We start from the raw sequence: 17,657 nt of genomic DNA, 5'->3' as shown, positions 1-17,657 counted from the left end.
TTTCTTCTCAGCACCTGGAGGGTGAGGCAGGAAGGCAGAGTTTGAGGCCAGCTCCAGGCGATTTAGGAAGCTGAATGGTGGTACACAGTAAGACTTTTGTTTCAAACAAAACAAAACAAACCAAAACAAACAAAACCTTTCCTGAAGTGATTTCCAAGGGCTGCCAGGAACCCCCCTTTGTCTTTCCAAGGCAGAGAGGCCTTAGGGTGTGAAGAACAGAACATCAAAACAACAAGGTGTTGGGCTAGGCAATATACACCTTTAATTCCAGCATTGAGGAAGTAGAAGGTGAATCTCTGTGAGTTTGAGGTCAGCCTGGACTACATCACGGGTTTCAGGACTGCCAGGGACATGTAATGGCAAAACCCCCAAGCTAAACCAAAACCAAAACCAAAACACCAAAGAGCCCACCATGGGGAGGAGGGGTACAGGTGTGCTGCTCTTTTCTCAGGCTAGTGACAATTAGAGAGGCCCACAGGACGCTGGGGCTGCAAGGCACCAAGGACACATTCTGTACACCTGTGCTGCAAAGCAGACAGATCCACAGCCGCGGCGGACCAGAAACTAGACAGGCTTCAGGAATATCTTCCAACTTTGCAGAATAGTCTCTTAGTTCTGATTTGAACCTGTTCACCGACTTCTTTGTAGTTTATGATTCCTAAGCTAGATAATCTACCATGACAACTTAGTGTATAACACAGAAATACCAGGGCTGTAAATTCTTGCTATTCAAGCTCACAATTTTGTTCTAGTGCAGCAGAACTGTAGGCTGAGAGTGGTTGCCATCTCTGGGCCTGTGGGGGCTGGGTCCCAACATTACAGGCCTCAGGATCAGAGCAGGACCTGGTATCTTCCTATCCTCTCTGGTAGCGGCTGTACACAGAGGTCAGCAGGGATGGGTGGGGCGAGGCCTTGGGGACAGGGCACTCACAGTCCACAAGTCTGCATGGCCTCAGCCATCTGGTGGCAGCAGAGATCCCACTGCGGGCTCAGCTGGCTTCATTGATGGGAGTCCGGCTGTCACCCAGCAGTCTCTCTTGCTCTCCCTCCTGAGTATGGGGTCGCCAGCGTCTGGACAAGCAGGCTAGCAGTGGTCGGTGCAGTCCATTGTAGAGGGCGGTGCCCATAAGGAGGATGAGGAAACCGAGGATCTGCAGTGGATGGAAGATCTCCCAGCCCAGTGCGAGGGTAAAGACCCAGATGACCACGGTGCGCAGGGTGTCCAGCACCATGCGGGTGGTGGCGCTCAGTTCCTTGGTGACACTGATCCCCGAAAAGTTGAAGAAGGCAATGCTGCTGATGTTGCCCAGCAGAGCCAGGGCAATCAGGGGCTGCCGGCCCACCTGGCAGAAGGCATCCAGAGCGTCCTCCAGCACCCCACGAGGGTTCCCACCGAAGGAGGCAGCAGGGATGTAGTACATGGGCACCAGCAGCAGGGAGAGGATCACAAAGCCAAAGAAGCCTGGGGAAGCAAGCACGGGCGTCACATCCTCACCCTGCTGGGCTCCCAGCACGGACACGGGCGCTCTCGTCTCTGGACCACTGTCTCTGTTAGGTTCCTGTTGTCCATTCCCGGGATCTGTCCCTCGGCCTCGATGTCAACCCAATAATGCACTCAAATGACAACTCACTGGTTTTCAAACTCACAGCTAGCAACTCAAGCCACTGCCCTGTCAGGAAGCCCCTCTTCCTTCCCCCTGCCTGCTGGGAGCTGCGGCTCCAAGAGACTCAGAACTGCTTAGCAATGAGGTACTGAGATACCTGGTCCAAGTATCTGCACTGTCCGGCCCCTTCCTGGCTGTCGCTCCTTCTAGAGGAGGAGGTGGACATCTTGTTCATTTTCCCTCTGTCTCGTCACACCTGGCCCGTGTCCCTCTGGGGAATGCAGGCTCACTCTATCAAGTTCCCAGCCCACTCTACATCCTACTTTTATGAGTTTCACAACACACGCTGCCCCAGTAGACCCCTCCCTCCAGCTACTGCTCCCAGGCCTGTGCCCACACGTACCCTCGATGCCCACTGCCTGGAGTGGGTGGATATTGTGTTTGTAGACAAACTTCTCCTCCAGCACCATCTGGATAGCAATGATGATCTGGGCCATGATGATCAACAAGTCACCTGAGGAGAACGGCACCAGTCAAACAGGGCACCCTGGAGCTAGGGTTGGGGGTGGTGATAGGAAAGTCCAGGGACAGAACAGCAAGTCAGCTTCCTGTTTCCCAGGGTTGACCTTGCGTCCTGACTTCCTGGCCTTGAGGGTAGGACAGCCAGCAGGCCTGGGCTTCCAGAAGGTCCAGAGACCTGCCTTGGCCTGAGAGCTGTGGTAGGTGGCTCCTTCAGAGAGCAACGGGCTTGAGACAAGATACTTCAGGTTTATATGTGACTCTGACTAGCTCAGGTGGTCACATCAGTATACAGTGTGCTACAGCAGTTCCTGCTGGTCTGGGTTACTGTGATGAGAGATGCTTGGGGCTGGGTGTGTGTCAGTGATTGGTTCTCCTGTTCCACTCCAAACCAGCAGTTTGTATTTGTGAATGAATGTGAGCCACAGGACTCAACAGCCTCCTCCTGCTGCTCGTCTGTCACTCTTCCTTGGTCCAGTCACATTCTCCGGGTCTCCCTCACACTTCTACCCATCAAGAGCAATGACCCAACCCAGGACACGTGACCACCAGAGCCCGGATGAATCTGTGGAATAACTTTCTGTAGGCTTCCAGAGGGGAGGGGACAGGGGAGCAGCTGCCTTACCTGTGATTACTTCACTGAGCTTGTGTTGATTGTCATGCTTGCTTAGGAGGTCAGCCAGGCCAACTACCACCAGTCCTGCAATAGTGATCAGGATGCCCAGCCACTGGCTAGGTGCCAGCCTCCGGTCCAGGAAGGCCACTGAGAACAGGCCTGTGAAGATGATCACTGCACCCCGCAGCATCTGGAAGCTTGAGGCACTGGTCATGTTCAGGGCTAGCAAAGGAGAGACCCGATTCTTAGCTGTTAAGGGCAAAGGCTGGCCGCCACCAAGATGTCCCCAGGGAGTAGGAACAAGATGAGATTGCCCTTACTGAGTCTTAGAGAAGCACAAATGAGTTCTGTGGGGAAGCAGTAGGGTGTCTCAGGCGACGCTGACTCACGTGTAGTCCCGTAATCATGGCCTCGCTGGCCAGGTCACTTACTTACCCACATACATGATGCTGGTCCCAGTCATGTCACACAGGGCTGGGGGCAGGAAAAGCAGGGCGTTGAAGGGCTGCTGGGGCTCAACACTGGAGTCTGATTGTCTTCTGGCTTGGCATTTGAGCAGATAGAAGGCAGCGAGGCAGGAAAACTCTCCCAGGAACATGCCCACTGCCTGCAGGAACAGGACACAAGGAATCCGCACTGACTCTCGGGGTCACCTTCAGTGGTACTGTGTTTTGTCTTAATATATAACTGTACCTAGAACCCCAAAATGTCAAATAGACAAAGGCAGGACAGCTGTGGGAGGCCAGCCAGGCCACTAGGCCTGTCACAGGGGCCCCAGAACATCTCACTGGACACCCTATGGGGCATGGCACAGTGTAAAAATTAACCCATCAGGCAGACCTTTTCAATCTAGATATAGAAACAGACTCAGACAGTTCAAAGGCTCATGGAAGGTCCGATGGCCATGCTGGGGAATAACCCTGAGTCTTCCGACTCTCAGTCCAGAAACAGGGTATCTTTCATTGTCCCCATTTCATTGTCCCCGTGAAGTTCTATGCTCAGGGGAGATGGACAAGGCGTCCTTCTCACTGGAGCTAGTGTTTCCATGCACCCACATGGGACACGGTGGAGAGTGTAACCATTCATCAGGACCCACACAGACCTCCCACAGACAACCATGCCCTTCCAGGGGTGCTCTTGGGACTCTGGCTCTATTCTGGGAGAGCAGAGATGTGCATAGCTTTTGAGTAGCTTTATCCTTAGGCCAGGAAAGAGACCAGCCGCAGGGGTGTCTGGGTAAAGCTTGGGCAGGAAGATGACGCTGGTACCTGGACGAAGGGATGCGTGAAGCTGTGTTCCTGGCTTCCTCCACAGCCCTCAGCCACAAAGTTGTCGGCCCACCTGCAGCAGACAGAGGGAGGGACGGACGGACAGACGGACGGTCAGACTGGCAGCTTGATGGACTTCTCCACCCAGCTGGACTCAGTTAGCCCGACAACACTGCTCTTCGGAGGAACCTGTCTCCATGGTGAGCAGTTTTAAGATATATTTCATCAACATATGGACATAGAGTCACAGCACCTCTGCTTCTGCAACTCGTAGGCATCAGATATTATTACATCAATGTTGTTCAAATGAAACAGGCCACATTTATTACTCCTCAAAATAAAACTAAAGCCATCGCTTAAGATTTGGTGTATTAAACACACACACATGGTAAACGAGATTTCCCCTCCCCCTTTTCTTTTCCCTGAGACAAGGTCTCACTTTATAATCTAGGCTTGAACTTGAAATCCTCCTGCCTCAGATTCCTGAGTGCTGGGAGTAGAGGCATGTACCAAGACTGGCAGCAAAGCTGCTCTCTAATGTCTGGTAACTTTACTGTAACTTGTTTGGCATCTTCTGAAACCTTTGGATTGTTGAAAGGACCAGTACATGAAGAGTGTCAAGAGTCTCTGGTCAGCTGGGCATGAGGAGGCCACACATTTGTAAACTTAGCATTAAAGAGGCCAAGCCTGATGTGAACTCAAGGTCAGTCTGTGCTACACAGTGAGTTTGAGACTAGCTTGGATTATGTGTAGAGACCTGCCACCAACCAACCAACCATCTATCCAACCAACCAACCAGCCAATTAACTTACCATCCATCCAACCAACCACCCAAACCTCTGATCCAGAAGGGCACTCTGGCCCAGGATCCTTCACAGCCCTAACACGTGCGATACCTGTTATGGTGTAACATGCCAATGAGTACCACCATAGACAGAGACCAGTGGTGGGACTGGCCCCATCCATCCCAGAACCCTTCCCAGCATACTTCAGGCAGCTATACCCTCATTCTGTATTGTTGCTACCTAACCACAAAATGGAAGTCATTTTCTCATCCTGGTGCTATGCTTTTAGATCACAGACTTGACACTTAAGACCCCCTAGACCTGGGTCTAGCAGTGTGGCCATTACCCAGAAGCACCCTGGGCTGCTTGTGCAGCTCACATCTAATGCTCATTCTGGTCCCACACTCGCTTAGGTCTGAATCACTTTAGCAGAGGTCCTTCCACACTTTCTGCCCGCTGCTCCCTGTGCAGCCCCAATGTTCTGTTGAGTGACTGAGCCTTCCAGAGCCTAGCTTGTGAATGTGATAGGTGCTAAGCCCCAGGCCCAGTGTCCAGGAGACTGATTTCCCACAGGTCTGACGTAGCCCCTGATGATGCAACAGGAACAGTATGGGTCTGTCTTGTGGGGAGTTAGCTGGCTGGCTGCCCGGTTGAGACTTTCTCTTTAAGAGTGTCTGTCTAGGCTTTCTCTGCAAGGTAGGCCTGGTTTGTCTGGACAGGTATTGTTTGGCTGGCTTCCGACTAGAGAAATGGAATCTCTTTGTATCTAAGAACCTATCCAACCAGGGGACTAGGTGTTGGCTACCAGCCCAGTGCATGTCTTCAGGCCTGCGAGGAGACAAGAGTAGGGGTCTTGGCTCACCATGCGCGCCTCACAGATCCTAAATCCATCCTCGAAGTGTCTGAGGATGATAGCTATGGCCCTTAAAGTCAGATGGCACTCTGATGCCTGGCCCTGCCTCCCCAACAACTCTCTAGTCCAAGACTTTTTTCTTCTCCTTTGAGACAGGGTCTTAATATGTAGCCCTGGCTGGCTAAAAACTTACAATGAGGACCAGGCTGGTCTCACACAGATCCACTTGCCTCTGCTGGACTTAAAGGCACACGCCACCACAAACATGGTTTTCTAACAGGCAGCTCTTTGAGCACTGCCTGAGCCAGTCCTGGGCAGTGAGCTCTTAGGCCTCATAAGGACCTTCAGTTTCAGAGGGCGGCTCAGGCTCAGGCTGCAGAGAGAAGTTCCAGTGTTCCCAGTTGACAATGCGCACACCTGCGGTCAAGCCCTGCTGCTGTTTACTATGAGAAACACTGAGAACACGGAGAAGCTTCGGTCACACACATCTGGAACCAGATGGGTTCCAGAGATTCCCAGGCCAATGCTGACAGGTATCAAACGTAGGAGATAACACAAGCCCTATAAACCAGGCCTCTGGGGTTTACAGCACACACTTCCATGTTCTTTTCCCCTTCCTGTTCCCCAGGCAGTCAGAACCACCTCCCCTGAGTGGGGTCAGTGTGGTCTCACCTGGCTTTTGCTTACAAGTGTGTGTGCTGTTAGCATTTCTTCTAGGCTCCGCCCCCCCCAGTTACCTGGCGAGTCAGGTAGGCCTGGCTTACTATAAAAGGGGCTGTTTGCCCCTCCTCCCTCTCTTACTATCTTATCCCCTTTCTCCCTCTCTCCCCTCCCTTCCAGCTCCCCTCCCCATGCACTACATAAACTCTGTTCTTCACTATACTACCATCATATGGCTGGAAGCTCAGGGGAAGGGATGCCCTGGCCCGCAGAGGCACCGCTCCTACCTCACCATAACATGCTTCTATCAAACGTAGCCATGGCTCTTTTTCTTTTTTATAAAGCATAATACACACAGTCTCTGGCTATCCACTGCTCCTGAGACAGATGAACCTAAAGGGGTTCTGCGTGGTGTCTCTGAAGTTCCACAGCCAGGGCATGTGGAACTAAAAGACACTTGGCTATCATCCTGCATAAACCCTTATTTGGCGGAGATATCCAGGGTTCAAGATGAGCCGTGGGACTCACATATGCAACAGGGCTAGCAGCCAGGGCTGGGATTGGAAGGGAATGGTAACATCCAGTTTCTGCACCTTGAGTCTTTAACTTTTCCCAACCTTCTTACTCTAGACTGTTCCTCCTGAGGCGAGGAGAGAGCCAGTCTTGCAGATGGGCCTCTATTTTCTCTAGACACCTTAGTGTGAAGCCTTAGGAGGGTATACCCTGAGCTGGCAGAGGCCAGCTTCCTCAGGGCTTCCAAGTGTCAGCAGGCGGGCCATGGGGTGACTAACTCTGCTGGGCGGTGAGTCACATGCAGGAGGAGGTTTTCCTTGCCCACACTCAAAGCTCAGCATTGTAGAAGTTGTGCACCCAGGAGTGACAGAGACTGAAGCAATGCTGAAATGTTCAGTCACTGCTGATTCCTGCAAAAGTGGTGCCACTTCCTCCTGAATGCACAGGTTGTCCAACAGTGAGACAGCTTCTTCGTCTCATCCAGGGGTCCTCAGAAGGGCCGTGACTCCCCAGTGAGAGGGTAGACACTTGATTGGTGAGCCCTCCCATTGCTGTGGGTGAGAAGACCTTCCTGCAGTTCTGTGGGGGAACAGGGCAGAGATTCTCATCACACAGCTTCCAAATCTGACCCTCTCCTCTCCTCTGCACGGCCTCCTGACAGGCTCTCAAGTTGGTCATGTAGCCACACTGAAGCAACAATGCCAAGAAAGCTGAAGGGACAGTGGGAGCTTCTTCTCCAACAGAGGCCTGGTGATGCCACACAGGGTCTCCTACCCACAGGTGGAGGCAAGTCAGGCTCATGAGCCCTCCCTGGCTGGGTAGGCTCTTCAACCCCAGGAAGCTGGGGGTGGGGGCCTCGGGGACTTAGGAGGGAGCTTTGAGGGTCTGTCTGACTTTGGTTCTTCTTGTGGAGAACCTTAGCTGTATCTGGATAAGGAGGCTCTGAAATGGGAGTGGCCATTGGCAATGAGCCGGGCAGACATGCTGGCTCAAGAATATGGTCAGCAGAAGTGGCTGGGGAGGGGACAAGGAAACAGCCACTGAAAGGAGAAGCAAAACTTCCTAGGGAGGGGACCTTAGCCGATGCTCAGAGAGGGCTGTGGGATCATTCATGGCTGTAGCATGGGCTTTTCTCCCTATGGGCGTGTGATAGCTCTATGGTCTTCTAAAGCATGCTGAGTGGGTAGAAGAGAGCTGACCTGTGGTCCCCGCAGAGCAGGCAGCTTCCTCATCTGAGGCTGCCAATCTTCCTGGGGACCGAGAAAGGCAGCAGTGGCCTCCTTACACAGCAGACACTGCCCAGGTCTGCCAGAGGCTCTTAAGATAAGCAGGTGGGAAGACGGATAGGCTTCCCTGACCTGGGTGAGGTTTGCTGTCCAGTCCCATAAGGGGGGCACCCTGGAGGTGGGGGCGGAAGTAGAAGGTGCCACTGATAGGACTGCCCATTCTAGACACAGTGGGGGGATAGGAAGCCCATAGAGCCAGGACTTCGGGGCTGTCCTAATGACTAGGATGGGACTGGCATCGAGGCCTGGGTACCAATCCTGGCATCAGTAAGCCAAGTCACAAAAAACAACTTCTTTTGGGAGTTGCAGGATCAGACTGGATGATTTCTGTTCACAACAATAAGGAAATGTCCATGGACTTGGTGGTGTATAACTGTAAACCCATTACTTGGGAGGTGAAGGCAGGAAGGTTCTGTGTTCAAGGCCAGCTAGGGACTATACAGTGAAATCGTCTTTCAAAAGATAGATAACCGATTTTGTCTTCTAAAAATGAATGGCGGGGTGTCATCACCTAATAGGACGTTATGGCACGGATTCTAGAGTTGGAACACTTGGACTCAGACTGAAGCCATCACTTGGGAACCAAGTTGGAGTTGCATGTAACTAAACCTTTCTGTGCCTCAGTTTCCCATCTAGGGAAGATGAATCCATCTACTTCCCTCCCTGAGATCACGTGGAAGGATGCCAAGGTAGATGGCCTGTAACGTGGTAGGCCTGGGTCCTGTGCACTGACTGGAAACCACTGGCCAGCAACGCCACTTTCAACCGTACCTTCCTTCCTGGAAAGCTTTCTGTTCCCTCCAGCCTTCTTTCTCCCAGAGGATCTTTCTCACTGTTTACTTCAGAACAATGTTTACAGTTCAGTTCTGGGCCCCATCTCAGGATGGGGTTGGGGACAGGGCTCCTGAGAGGCCACACAAAAGGTAATGGGCTAAGGAGGGATCAAAGGTTAAGACTCTCACTGGGAGTCCTCCTGACTCTCTAGCAGCCTCAAAGGGTGGGGCTTCCTACCTGACCGGTTTGGAGGTTTTCAAAGGAAGGACTGAGTCAACTTGGTTTATCTAAGCAGTAAACGACTATTTGGATTCTTCCTAGGGGCAGCAGCCTGGACAGGCTAATAGCCGCTCTGAACATTAGCAGCAGTCCTTGGCTGGTGTGAGACTCTCATCACAAGACACCCAGAGATAGGCCCAAGAACTGCATAGGTCTTATTCTGGGTTCCATAGATTGTGCCCTCCTCCTTTTGGGGAAGAGAGGGGACCCATTGTGACTGGCACATGTGCACACATCTGTCTCTTTCACCTCCTATATCAAACATCTCAAGAGGCAGGGACGTTCTCCCGGCCTCTTCTCTCTCACACTGAAGGTAGCTTACAGTCACCTGATGAGTGCCCACTTCTGTCCTGGGCGCGTCACAGCTCTGACAGACTCTGTTAGGTACAAGAACCCTGAGACGTAAATGAGAAATGGCTACACAAGGCTCACAGCACAGAAGTCCAGGAAGGCCAGAGCACAGCCCTGGAGGCCTTTTACCTGGAGCCGCCACACCGACTCTCTCTCCTAGCCGGGCCCTGTAAGAAACTGAGGCCGGACTGGGAGAGGCGCATTGCTCCAAATGCACACTGGACAAAGGACAGATGACAGCCGGCACGTGGCGAATAGATGAAGAAAGGCCTTGCCCTGAGGCAGAGGTAGATAAACTGACAAAGAACTGTCAAGTTTTTTTCTGCCAATCATGGCGGAGATCATGTGGGGCTTCTCAGCTCTGTGATGCATGGGCCTTAGCTCCCAACCAGCTGGAGACTGTTACTCCCACACACCAGAGTGAAGTACCCAGCTACCATTTCGGTTAAGGACCCTTCTCTCCAGATAGACACGTTGTTTTGATCCTCTGGGTCAGTCAGCCTTGTGGCTTCATTGTGGGACTGGTTTGCACCACCCACCTCTCTTGATGGCACCTGCTAGGTGTTCTCACCGTAAGCAGAGCCACAGAGTGGCCCCCAGCCTCAGGTAAACCTGAGTTTGCGTTCACCACACTGACTCTTTTTTTTTTTTTCCCCAATTCTCCTACGTTCAACAAGTCACTCCTCAGGTCGGTGTGCCCTCTGATTATGGAGGGAAAAAGTCCAGCTGTGATGGGCCATTTGATGCTGTGAACAAGTCACTTGCAGCTGGTGCCACCAAACCTCTGCCATATTAAGAGTCCCAACCAAGCATCAAGATGCAGTCTACTCCCTTTCTTTCCCCATGAACGAGCCATGGCCACTTTCTCCTGGCCTGCGCATCCCTTCAGCTCGGTGCTTCCCCTGCAGGTCCCCAGCTCCCATGCAAGGAAGTCTCTCAGTCTCTGACCGCAGCGCCAAGATCGCCGCCGGGAGGAACTGATCCAACCCTTCGGTTCAAAGATGAGGAAACTGAGGCTCGGAGATAAAAGTGACCGTGAATCAAAGTGGCCTTCAGATGCCTGCTTTCTTCCGGCCTCTCACCCTTTCGACCAAACCATCGCAACTGAGCTCTCGGTAGTGTGGAGGGCTGGTGGGGCTGGAGAGTAGCGGACGGGCGGGGGACAGGGCGCCGGGTGTCCGCACCCACCGTCCCAGCAGGTCCCTCCCGGCCTGACCCAGACTCACTTTGCCGAAAGCGTGTTGATGGAGCCGGTGACCAGCATGAGCCCGGCCAGGAACAACTGGTACTTAGTCCAGGCCATAGTGGTGGACAAGGGAGACCACTCGAACCAGCAGCTGCAACCCGGGTCACCCGGGATGTGCTGTCTCCTACTCAAGAACTTCCGGGCCGGGAGTCACATGACCCCACTGGCCCCCGCCCCACGCCCGCTAGCCCCGCCCCGGAGCTGCCGCCAGTCTGTGGTAGGAGTGCTGGAGAAGCAGAGTGCAGGGTCCCGGGCCCACAGATTTTCTTTTCTTCTCCATTGCTCGGCTTCTTTTTCTTTGTGCACTGCTAGTATCTCATGCCTGCTGAGCGAGCCCTGTACACTCCCAGCCCCTTGGTCTCTCGGTTTGTAAAATGGGCGCTTGGGGTCATGTAGAGATGCTTAGGCAATCTTAGATCATTTTGTAAACAATTTTGAGAGGTCGAGACTGGCTACTTGGTAATAGTTACAGCGTGGGAATCTCCTTTCTCCAGGGTCTCCAGAGAACTGGAGGGGGTGAGGAGAGAGAGAGAGAGACAGAGAGACAGAGAGACAGAAAAGGAGAGAGAGATCCCTAGGGATTTTTCAATTGCTCAAATCTTTCAGTCAAGGAGCATTTGCGTTCTAGCTTCCAGTGGGGTGTTTAACAGCTAAAACTAGAAAACACAAACTGGGCATGCATTCCTAGCACTTGAAAAGTGAAGACCGGTTTCCACTATATAAGGAGCTTGAGACCAGCCTGGGTAACTGTGTGTGTGTGTGTGTGTGTGTGTGTGTGTGTGTGTGTGTTGGGGGTGTAGACTTAAAACACTGTGGCTTTTGGATGGCTCCTGCATTAAGCTTCCCACTTACTCTTCAGGACCCCTGTAAATACTGTTCAGAAGCATCCCGACAGAAAGGCCAGACCTCGGTTTGTGTGTAGAGGACTTCTAGCACTTAATTCGTTTTTGAGTCAGGATCTTGTTGTGTAAGCCGGACTGTCTTCCACCTCACTCTGTACTCCAAGATGGACTCCAGTTCATAACTGGCTATCAGTTTGTTTAAAAAAATACATTTATTTGTGTGTTACTGGAGGGCACTTTCAAGGTGTGTGTGGTGCATGTAGAGGTCAGAGGACAATTTAGAGGAGTGGGTTCTCAGATGCCAGCCGCCCGCCTTCCTGTTCCTTGCCCATGTGGTTGGTAGCTCATGCCCTACCCCAGGCAAAACCAAAAATCCCAAAACACCCTTGATGGCCATTTGACCTACCATACACAGTTCCTCTGTTTCTGAAGATTCTATTACTACAGGTATGAAAAAAAAAAGGTTCTCTTAACCACTTCTTCCTGGTTGCCTTGAACTTGTGAACATGGATAGTATAGTCTCAGAAAAAAAATCTCCAAGGGGCTGTAATATCTGTTTTGGAAGATGAGATAGAGAATGTGTTATAAATGGGGTCATGAACAAAAATATAGGAGGCTATCATACAGAGAGGGAAACAGCTTTCATGCAAGAAGGACCACATGTTGGATAGATCTTGGATCTGCAGAACATTCCAGAATTTTTCTTCACGAGAGCATGCTCTTTTCAGTGAAGTCAGGGATAAAAGATCTAAGAGGTGACTTCTTCTGAGCTATGTGTTCCCCACAGTGCTTTTAGTTTTGTGTCATTTCAAAGGAAGTAATAGCTTATCCAAAACTGTTTCCTGAGACATTGGAGACATAGATGAAGCACAACTGTGTCCTAAAGGGACACCATCTACCAAACCTACCCCTGGGAGTGAGTTTTTATCGACTACAGTAGGACTCTGGACTATTTTCCCATAGGTTCAGGCCAAGGATACTTGCCTGACATAAACATTCCTAATGACATTGGTGTCACTAGCCCGACATGATGTCACTAGCAGAGCAGTCTTTGTCTCTAGAGCCACATTAGAAAGTGAATTTTAATTTATTATATCATGCTGTAAGCATTCATCAAACAGCTGTCTCTGGAGTCTGGTACATAGGAGGATTTATTGGCAAAGGAACATAGAACTCAGCAAGTGTAAGGTCCAGAGTCAAGTACCGCTCCCAGGGTAACCAGACAAGGTCACTGCATTCAAGAAGTTCTGGATGCGGAGGAAGAGGGGGTGGACATTGACCATTTGCCATTGAGCACCTGTAAGAGGCAAAGGATGCTGGAGGAAAGGATGGATTTCTCAGGGAGGAGGGACCAGGTGATGACAGTGACAGCCAGAACTGTGTTAGTTTAAGCCTGTGCCCAGAGCTTGACCTCTGCCTCAGTTTTCTTTTCTTTTCTTTTCTTTTTTGGTTTTTCGAGACAGGGTTTCTCTGTATAACCCTAGCTGTCCTGGAACTCACTCTGTAGACCAGATTGGCCTTGAACTCAGAAATCTGCCTGCCTCTGCCTCCCAGAGTGCTGGGATTACAGGTGTGTGGTGCTGCCCCTGCCGCTGCCGCCGCCACCACCACTGCTACCACTACCACCACCACCACCACCACCACCACTACCACCACTACCACCACTACCACCACCACCCAGCTACTGCCTCAGTTTTCATAGCAGCAGCCTGTAAGTGAGCTAGCCCATTTCACCGAGAATACTAAACACTAAGAAACAACGAGTTTCGTAGTAGAGAAAGTCTATTGGCAAAGAAGCCAACTGTAGACGTAGAGAATGACTTCCTCCTCTTCCTTCCTCTCCTCTGCCTCTTCTCCCTTCTCCTCCTCCTCCTTCCTTAAGATAGGATCTCTTGTAGACCAGGCTGGCTTTCCTACATAGCTGAGAATGACTTGTACTCCTGATCTTTCTGTAACCCCAAGTGCTGAGATTGCAAGTATGTACCACCATGAATGGGTGTTTGATCTTAGTCTTCTGATAGTTCTTGGTCCTTGAGGAAAACTTCTGAACTCCTAAGTACTGCTTACTGACATTTGTCAACTCTTCTATTGGTAATGTTTAACAGATGGGTGTGGCCCAACTAGCTAGGGCTTTAATCTTGTGAAACTGGCATTCAGGAAAGTTTTAAGCAAGCACTTGAAGGGAGAAAAGGATAGCTCCAGGAAGAGAGGAGGTGCCACTTTCCGTAGAAAGGCCATATGGATGTCCTGGAGTGGTTAGACAGCGCTCACTCTGGGGCGTGACTTACAGAGAGTTTCTAAGTCTTTCCCACAACTGGAATGGACCTTGGAGATGAGAACTGGGCTGAGCATGCCTGCCTACCCTAGGCAGGGAGAAGGGTTGAGGCCTCAGGACCTCAGGAAGCAGACTGCAAGTGGGTTGGTGTGCTTCCACAGAAGCTGTACAAAATCTACACTGCTTTTCCTTTCTGCAAAATGGAAACAGTATTTACAGCTTTTGCATCAAAAAAGACAGACAAAAAATGGGCACAAAACAGCCAGAGAGGATTAATTTGTAAGATCCAGCTAGAAGACAGCACAGAACCTCAGGCTGGGCCGTCAAAGAGTACATCTCACGCTGCATAAACTTTAGCCAGTCTTCAGTAGACCAGGAATATTTTCAACGAATTTGCATGCTACCTTCAAAGGGCCTCTAACTTCCAGCACCAAAGAAATGCTTACTTCAGATCCTGCTTTTGTATTCAACCGACTGCCAGTCTGCCCGCAGCTTGTCTGAGAGCCTAAACATTTCCCCGACCAATTTAATCACATTCTGGATTAGAAAAGAATTATTTTATTTTGGGAAGGACATAGATAGGTGTACAGACGGGCAAAGTCAGACTTGATTTTAAAAACACTTTTTTTTTTGCTGCATCTCTTGGGGTCATTAGCCGTCCATACATCCGGTTCCCTGGCTGGAATGTGATCTCCCCTCTGGACAGGCTGGGTGTGCTGCCGACCCCTCCCTCCCTTTACGGTGGTGTTGAAAGGCAGCCATCTAGGGTTGTGATTGGACAGAAGAGCAAGACACTTGAGAGGGTTATACCTTGGGGGAGAATTGAAGCAAGGGAACAGGTCAGACCTGACAAGGATAGTGTGTGACTTGTTTACTCCATGGGGGAGATGAGTGCACTGTCCACACTAGCAGACAGGTGTGGACACTGGTTCATAGCTCCTTTTGGCTGACTTTACAGCTGGTTGCCATGGTGACCAGAGATCTCTGGGGGGGGGGGGAAAGCCACTCGCTCCTTCCAGCTTCAGGCCCGCGTACGGCCACGCCCAGGCAGTTTTCTTTCTTATCTCTGTTCCTCTACCACCCCCTCTCTTTCTAGCCAGCTGATCACTTATTTTGGGGTGAATCATTTCACTTGTTTTGGGGTGAATCACTGGATTCCAGAAGATGGTGTTTGACTCTCTTCTTGGAGCAGAATCAAGGCAGATTCAGCTGGAGTGCAGTCTCTGTTAAATTTGATTTCAGAGCAGTGACTCATATGTCGCAGCCCTTCTTGCTTACAGACAGGGACACATTCTGAGATATGTGTCACACATTCTGAGATATGTGTCATTAGGTGTGAATGAGTGAACAGCACAGGCTGCTATCAAATACTAACATGGTCACAATGTCACTAGGTAATATGATCTGGAGTTCATTGTTGACAAAGTTATTATTGGCCTGATACAACGTGGGACACTACTAAACTGAATTAATTATGATTGTGTATGTGTGTGTGTGTGTGTGTGTGCATGTGCGTGTATGTGAGTGTGTGTATGTCTGTGCATGTGTGTGTATATGCAGAGGCTAGGGAACAATTATTTCAGGAAAAATTCAGGCTCTATTTTATTTTTTAATTTTTTTTTTGTTTGTTTTTCGAGACAGGGTTTCTCTGTGTATCCCTGACTGTCCCGGAACTCACTCTGTAGACCAGGCTGGCCTTGAACTCAGAAATCTGTCTGCCTCTGCCTCCCAAGTGCTGGGACTACAGGCGTGTGCCACCACCGCCCGGCTATTTTTTTAATTTTTTGGTCATTTTCTCTCTCTCTTTCTCTCCCTGACCCTCCCCCTTCTCTCTTTCCACAGAGTATGGCCTGGAAATTGAAATGTAGACCAGACTGACCTTGAACTCACAGAGACCCGCCTGCCTCTGGCCCGTGACTCCTGGGATTGGAGTGCTTCAGCTTTCTTTTGATGTTTCTCTTTTCTTTCTTTTTCTGGTACTAGGAACAGAAGCAGGGTCCTCTGCATGCTAAGTACATACGTTTCCTGGCCCTCATCATCCCTCCCATCCTTTTCGCCTAACATCTATTCTGCCCCAAGTGGAGATGACTCGCTGGGGCTCTACTGAGGCTGTGTGGCTCTCAGAGCTGTGATTATGGACAGGAAAAAAGAATCTTCAAGTTTTGCCTGGAAGACAAGGCTACGTCTGAGTCAAGTGCCCATTTCTTGCTTCCAGTAGGGACAAGGGTCTTTGTAGGCAATGAAAGGCCCCCAAACTAAAGCCACGGACGCTACTCTAACACAAGTGGGTCTCTAGTCTACTCTAGTTCGTCAGAAGCACTCCCAAGTACCTAAGCTGTGACTCAGTTTCCCTTGGCCATAGAGTTCATACCTTAATGTTCACTTTGTTTCATCTTTCTCCCAGTGGCCTGGAAATTACCAAGTAGCCAACCTGGCTGGTCACACTGGTTTGGAAATTACCAAATAGGCTAGCCTGATTGGTCAGTGAGGCACAAGATCCTCCTGTCTCTACCTCCCCAGTGCCTGGATTACTAGTTTCTTCCTTTCTTGCTAATTGACACCAGCAGGGTTGGATGTCAGCCTCATCCTGGGAGCCTCGGGCTTCAGCCTTAAACACTTCTCTGACTGGAATGAAGAAGAGAACCCACTCTATTAGTCTGGGGCAAGGCACTGACAGGAGATTTTGAGACCCAGATTTTGAGAGCCTTCCCCACTTTTGTATACAGAGTGTTCTCCTATACAAAAAACACAGGTGTGAGTCTCTCTGAGAAAACCTCTCATCTGGTTCAAACCCCTCCTCACATACCAGAGCCAGAAACTGAGGCCACACCAAGGAAACTCAAACTTACCATGCCAAATAACAAAGCCACCATCTTCCTTAGCCATAGAAAGGGGGAAACAGCTAATGCAGCACTGTAGAGGCATCTCCCAGCCCATCATTAAACCACCCAGTGTTCCCATCACCCTATTACCAAAATCACCCAGTGTACCTACCAGTCTGTCACCAAACCACTCAATGAACCCACCAGCCTGCCACCAAAACAGCCAACACACCTACCATCTCATCACCAAACCACCCAATGTGCCAACCCAACTGGGGCTTTGACTCAGCCCGTTTGAAACACAATTCCTCCACACCGGCTCTGCCTCTCAAGCCAGCTCTATACTTAGAACCAGCTCTATACCTGGTCTGTGGCATCTTATCTAGCCACCTGAGTGGTTCTAGGTGCATTGTGTTGGCTCCATGTTATCAGAATCCTGGGCGAGTTAATTAGTTACTCTTGAGACATGGCCTTTCTACACAGCCTTGACTCTCCTGGAACTTACCAAGTAGACCAGGCTAGCCTTGAACTCACAGAGATCTGCTTGCCTCTGCCTACCAAGTGCTGGCATTAAAGGCTTGTGCCATCACACTTGGGCATCTGGATTGGAAAAAGGTAAATGAACAAGCTATGTCAATTTCTGTTGACCTTTTTTTTTTTTTTAAAAAAAAGATTTATTTCATTTTAAATTATGTGTATATATGTATCTCTGTGTGGGCATATGCTCGTGAGTACAGTCCCCACAGAGTCCAGAAGAGGGTATTGAATCCTCTGGAGCTGAAGTTTCAGGCAGCTGTGAGTCACCCAGTGTGGGTGCTGGAGCCCAACCTGGGTTCTCTAAAAGAACAGTATGAGCTTTAAACTACCGAGCCATCTCTCCAGCCCCAGTTTTATAGACTTTAATTCCCAAGGGCTACCTATTTCACTTGACAGGCATGACATTGGCAGTCACAGTTTTCTTTCT

The 17,657-nt window shown here is 50.5% G+C and overlaps 1 protein-coding gene across 3 annotated transcripts; it reads right to left on the bottom strand.

The window, feature by feature from the left end:
• Positions 1 to 239: 239 nt before the first annotated feature.
• On the bottom strand, positions 240 to 10,901 carry Slc35f6 (solute carrier family 35 member F6). Of its 3 annotated transcripts, none has more exons than XM_052186219.1 (6): positions 10,735 to 10,901; positions 4,008 to 4,080; positions 3,175 to 3,346; positions 2,749 to 2,961; positions 2,008 to 2,118; positions 240 to 1,462 (listed from the first exon to the last, which is right to left on the bottom strand). In XM_052186219.1, exons 1-6 carry the CDS (start codon positions 10,809 to 10,811, stop codon positions 990 to 992), a joined length of 1,119 nt encoding a protein of 372 aa, XP_052042179.1. In that variant the 5' UTR covers positions 10,812 to 10,901; the 3' UTR covers positions 240 to 989. The 3 variants fall into 3 exon arrangements, with proteins under 3 accessions (XP_052042179.1, XP_052042181.1, XP_052042180.1); XM_052186221.1 differs by lacking the exon at positions 10,735 to 10,901 and adding an exon at positions 6,834 to 10,098; XM_052186220.1 differs by lacking the exon at positions 10,735 to 10,901 and adding an exon at positions 5,839 to 6,307.
• Positions 10,902 to 17,657: the final 6,756 nt, after the last annotated feature.

The sequence above is a fragment of the Apodemus sylvaticus genome, chromosome 6 (assembly GCF_947179515.1).
Source record: "Apodemus sylvaticus chromosome 6, mApoSyl1.1, whole genome shotgun sequence".
In the NCBI taxonomy this organism is placed as follows: Eukaryota; Metazoa; Chordata; class Mammalia; order Rodentia; family Muridae; genus Apodemus; species Apodemus sylvaticus.
Note: the sequence above shows the minus strand (reverse complement) of the source record. Positions and strands in the feature narration are given on the sequence as shown.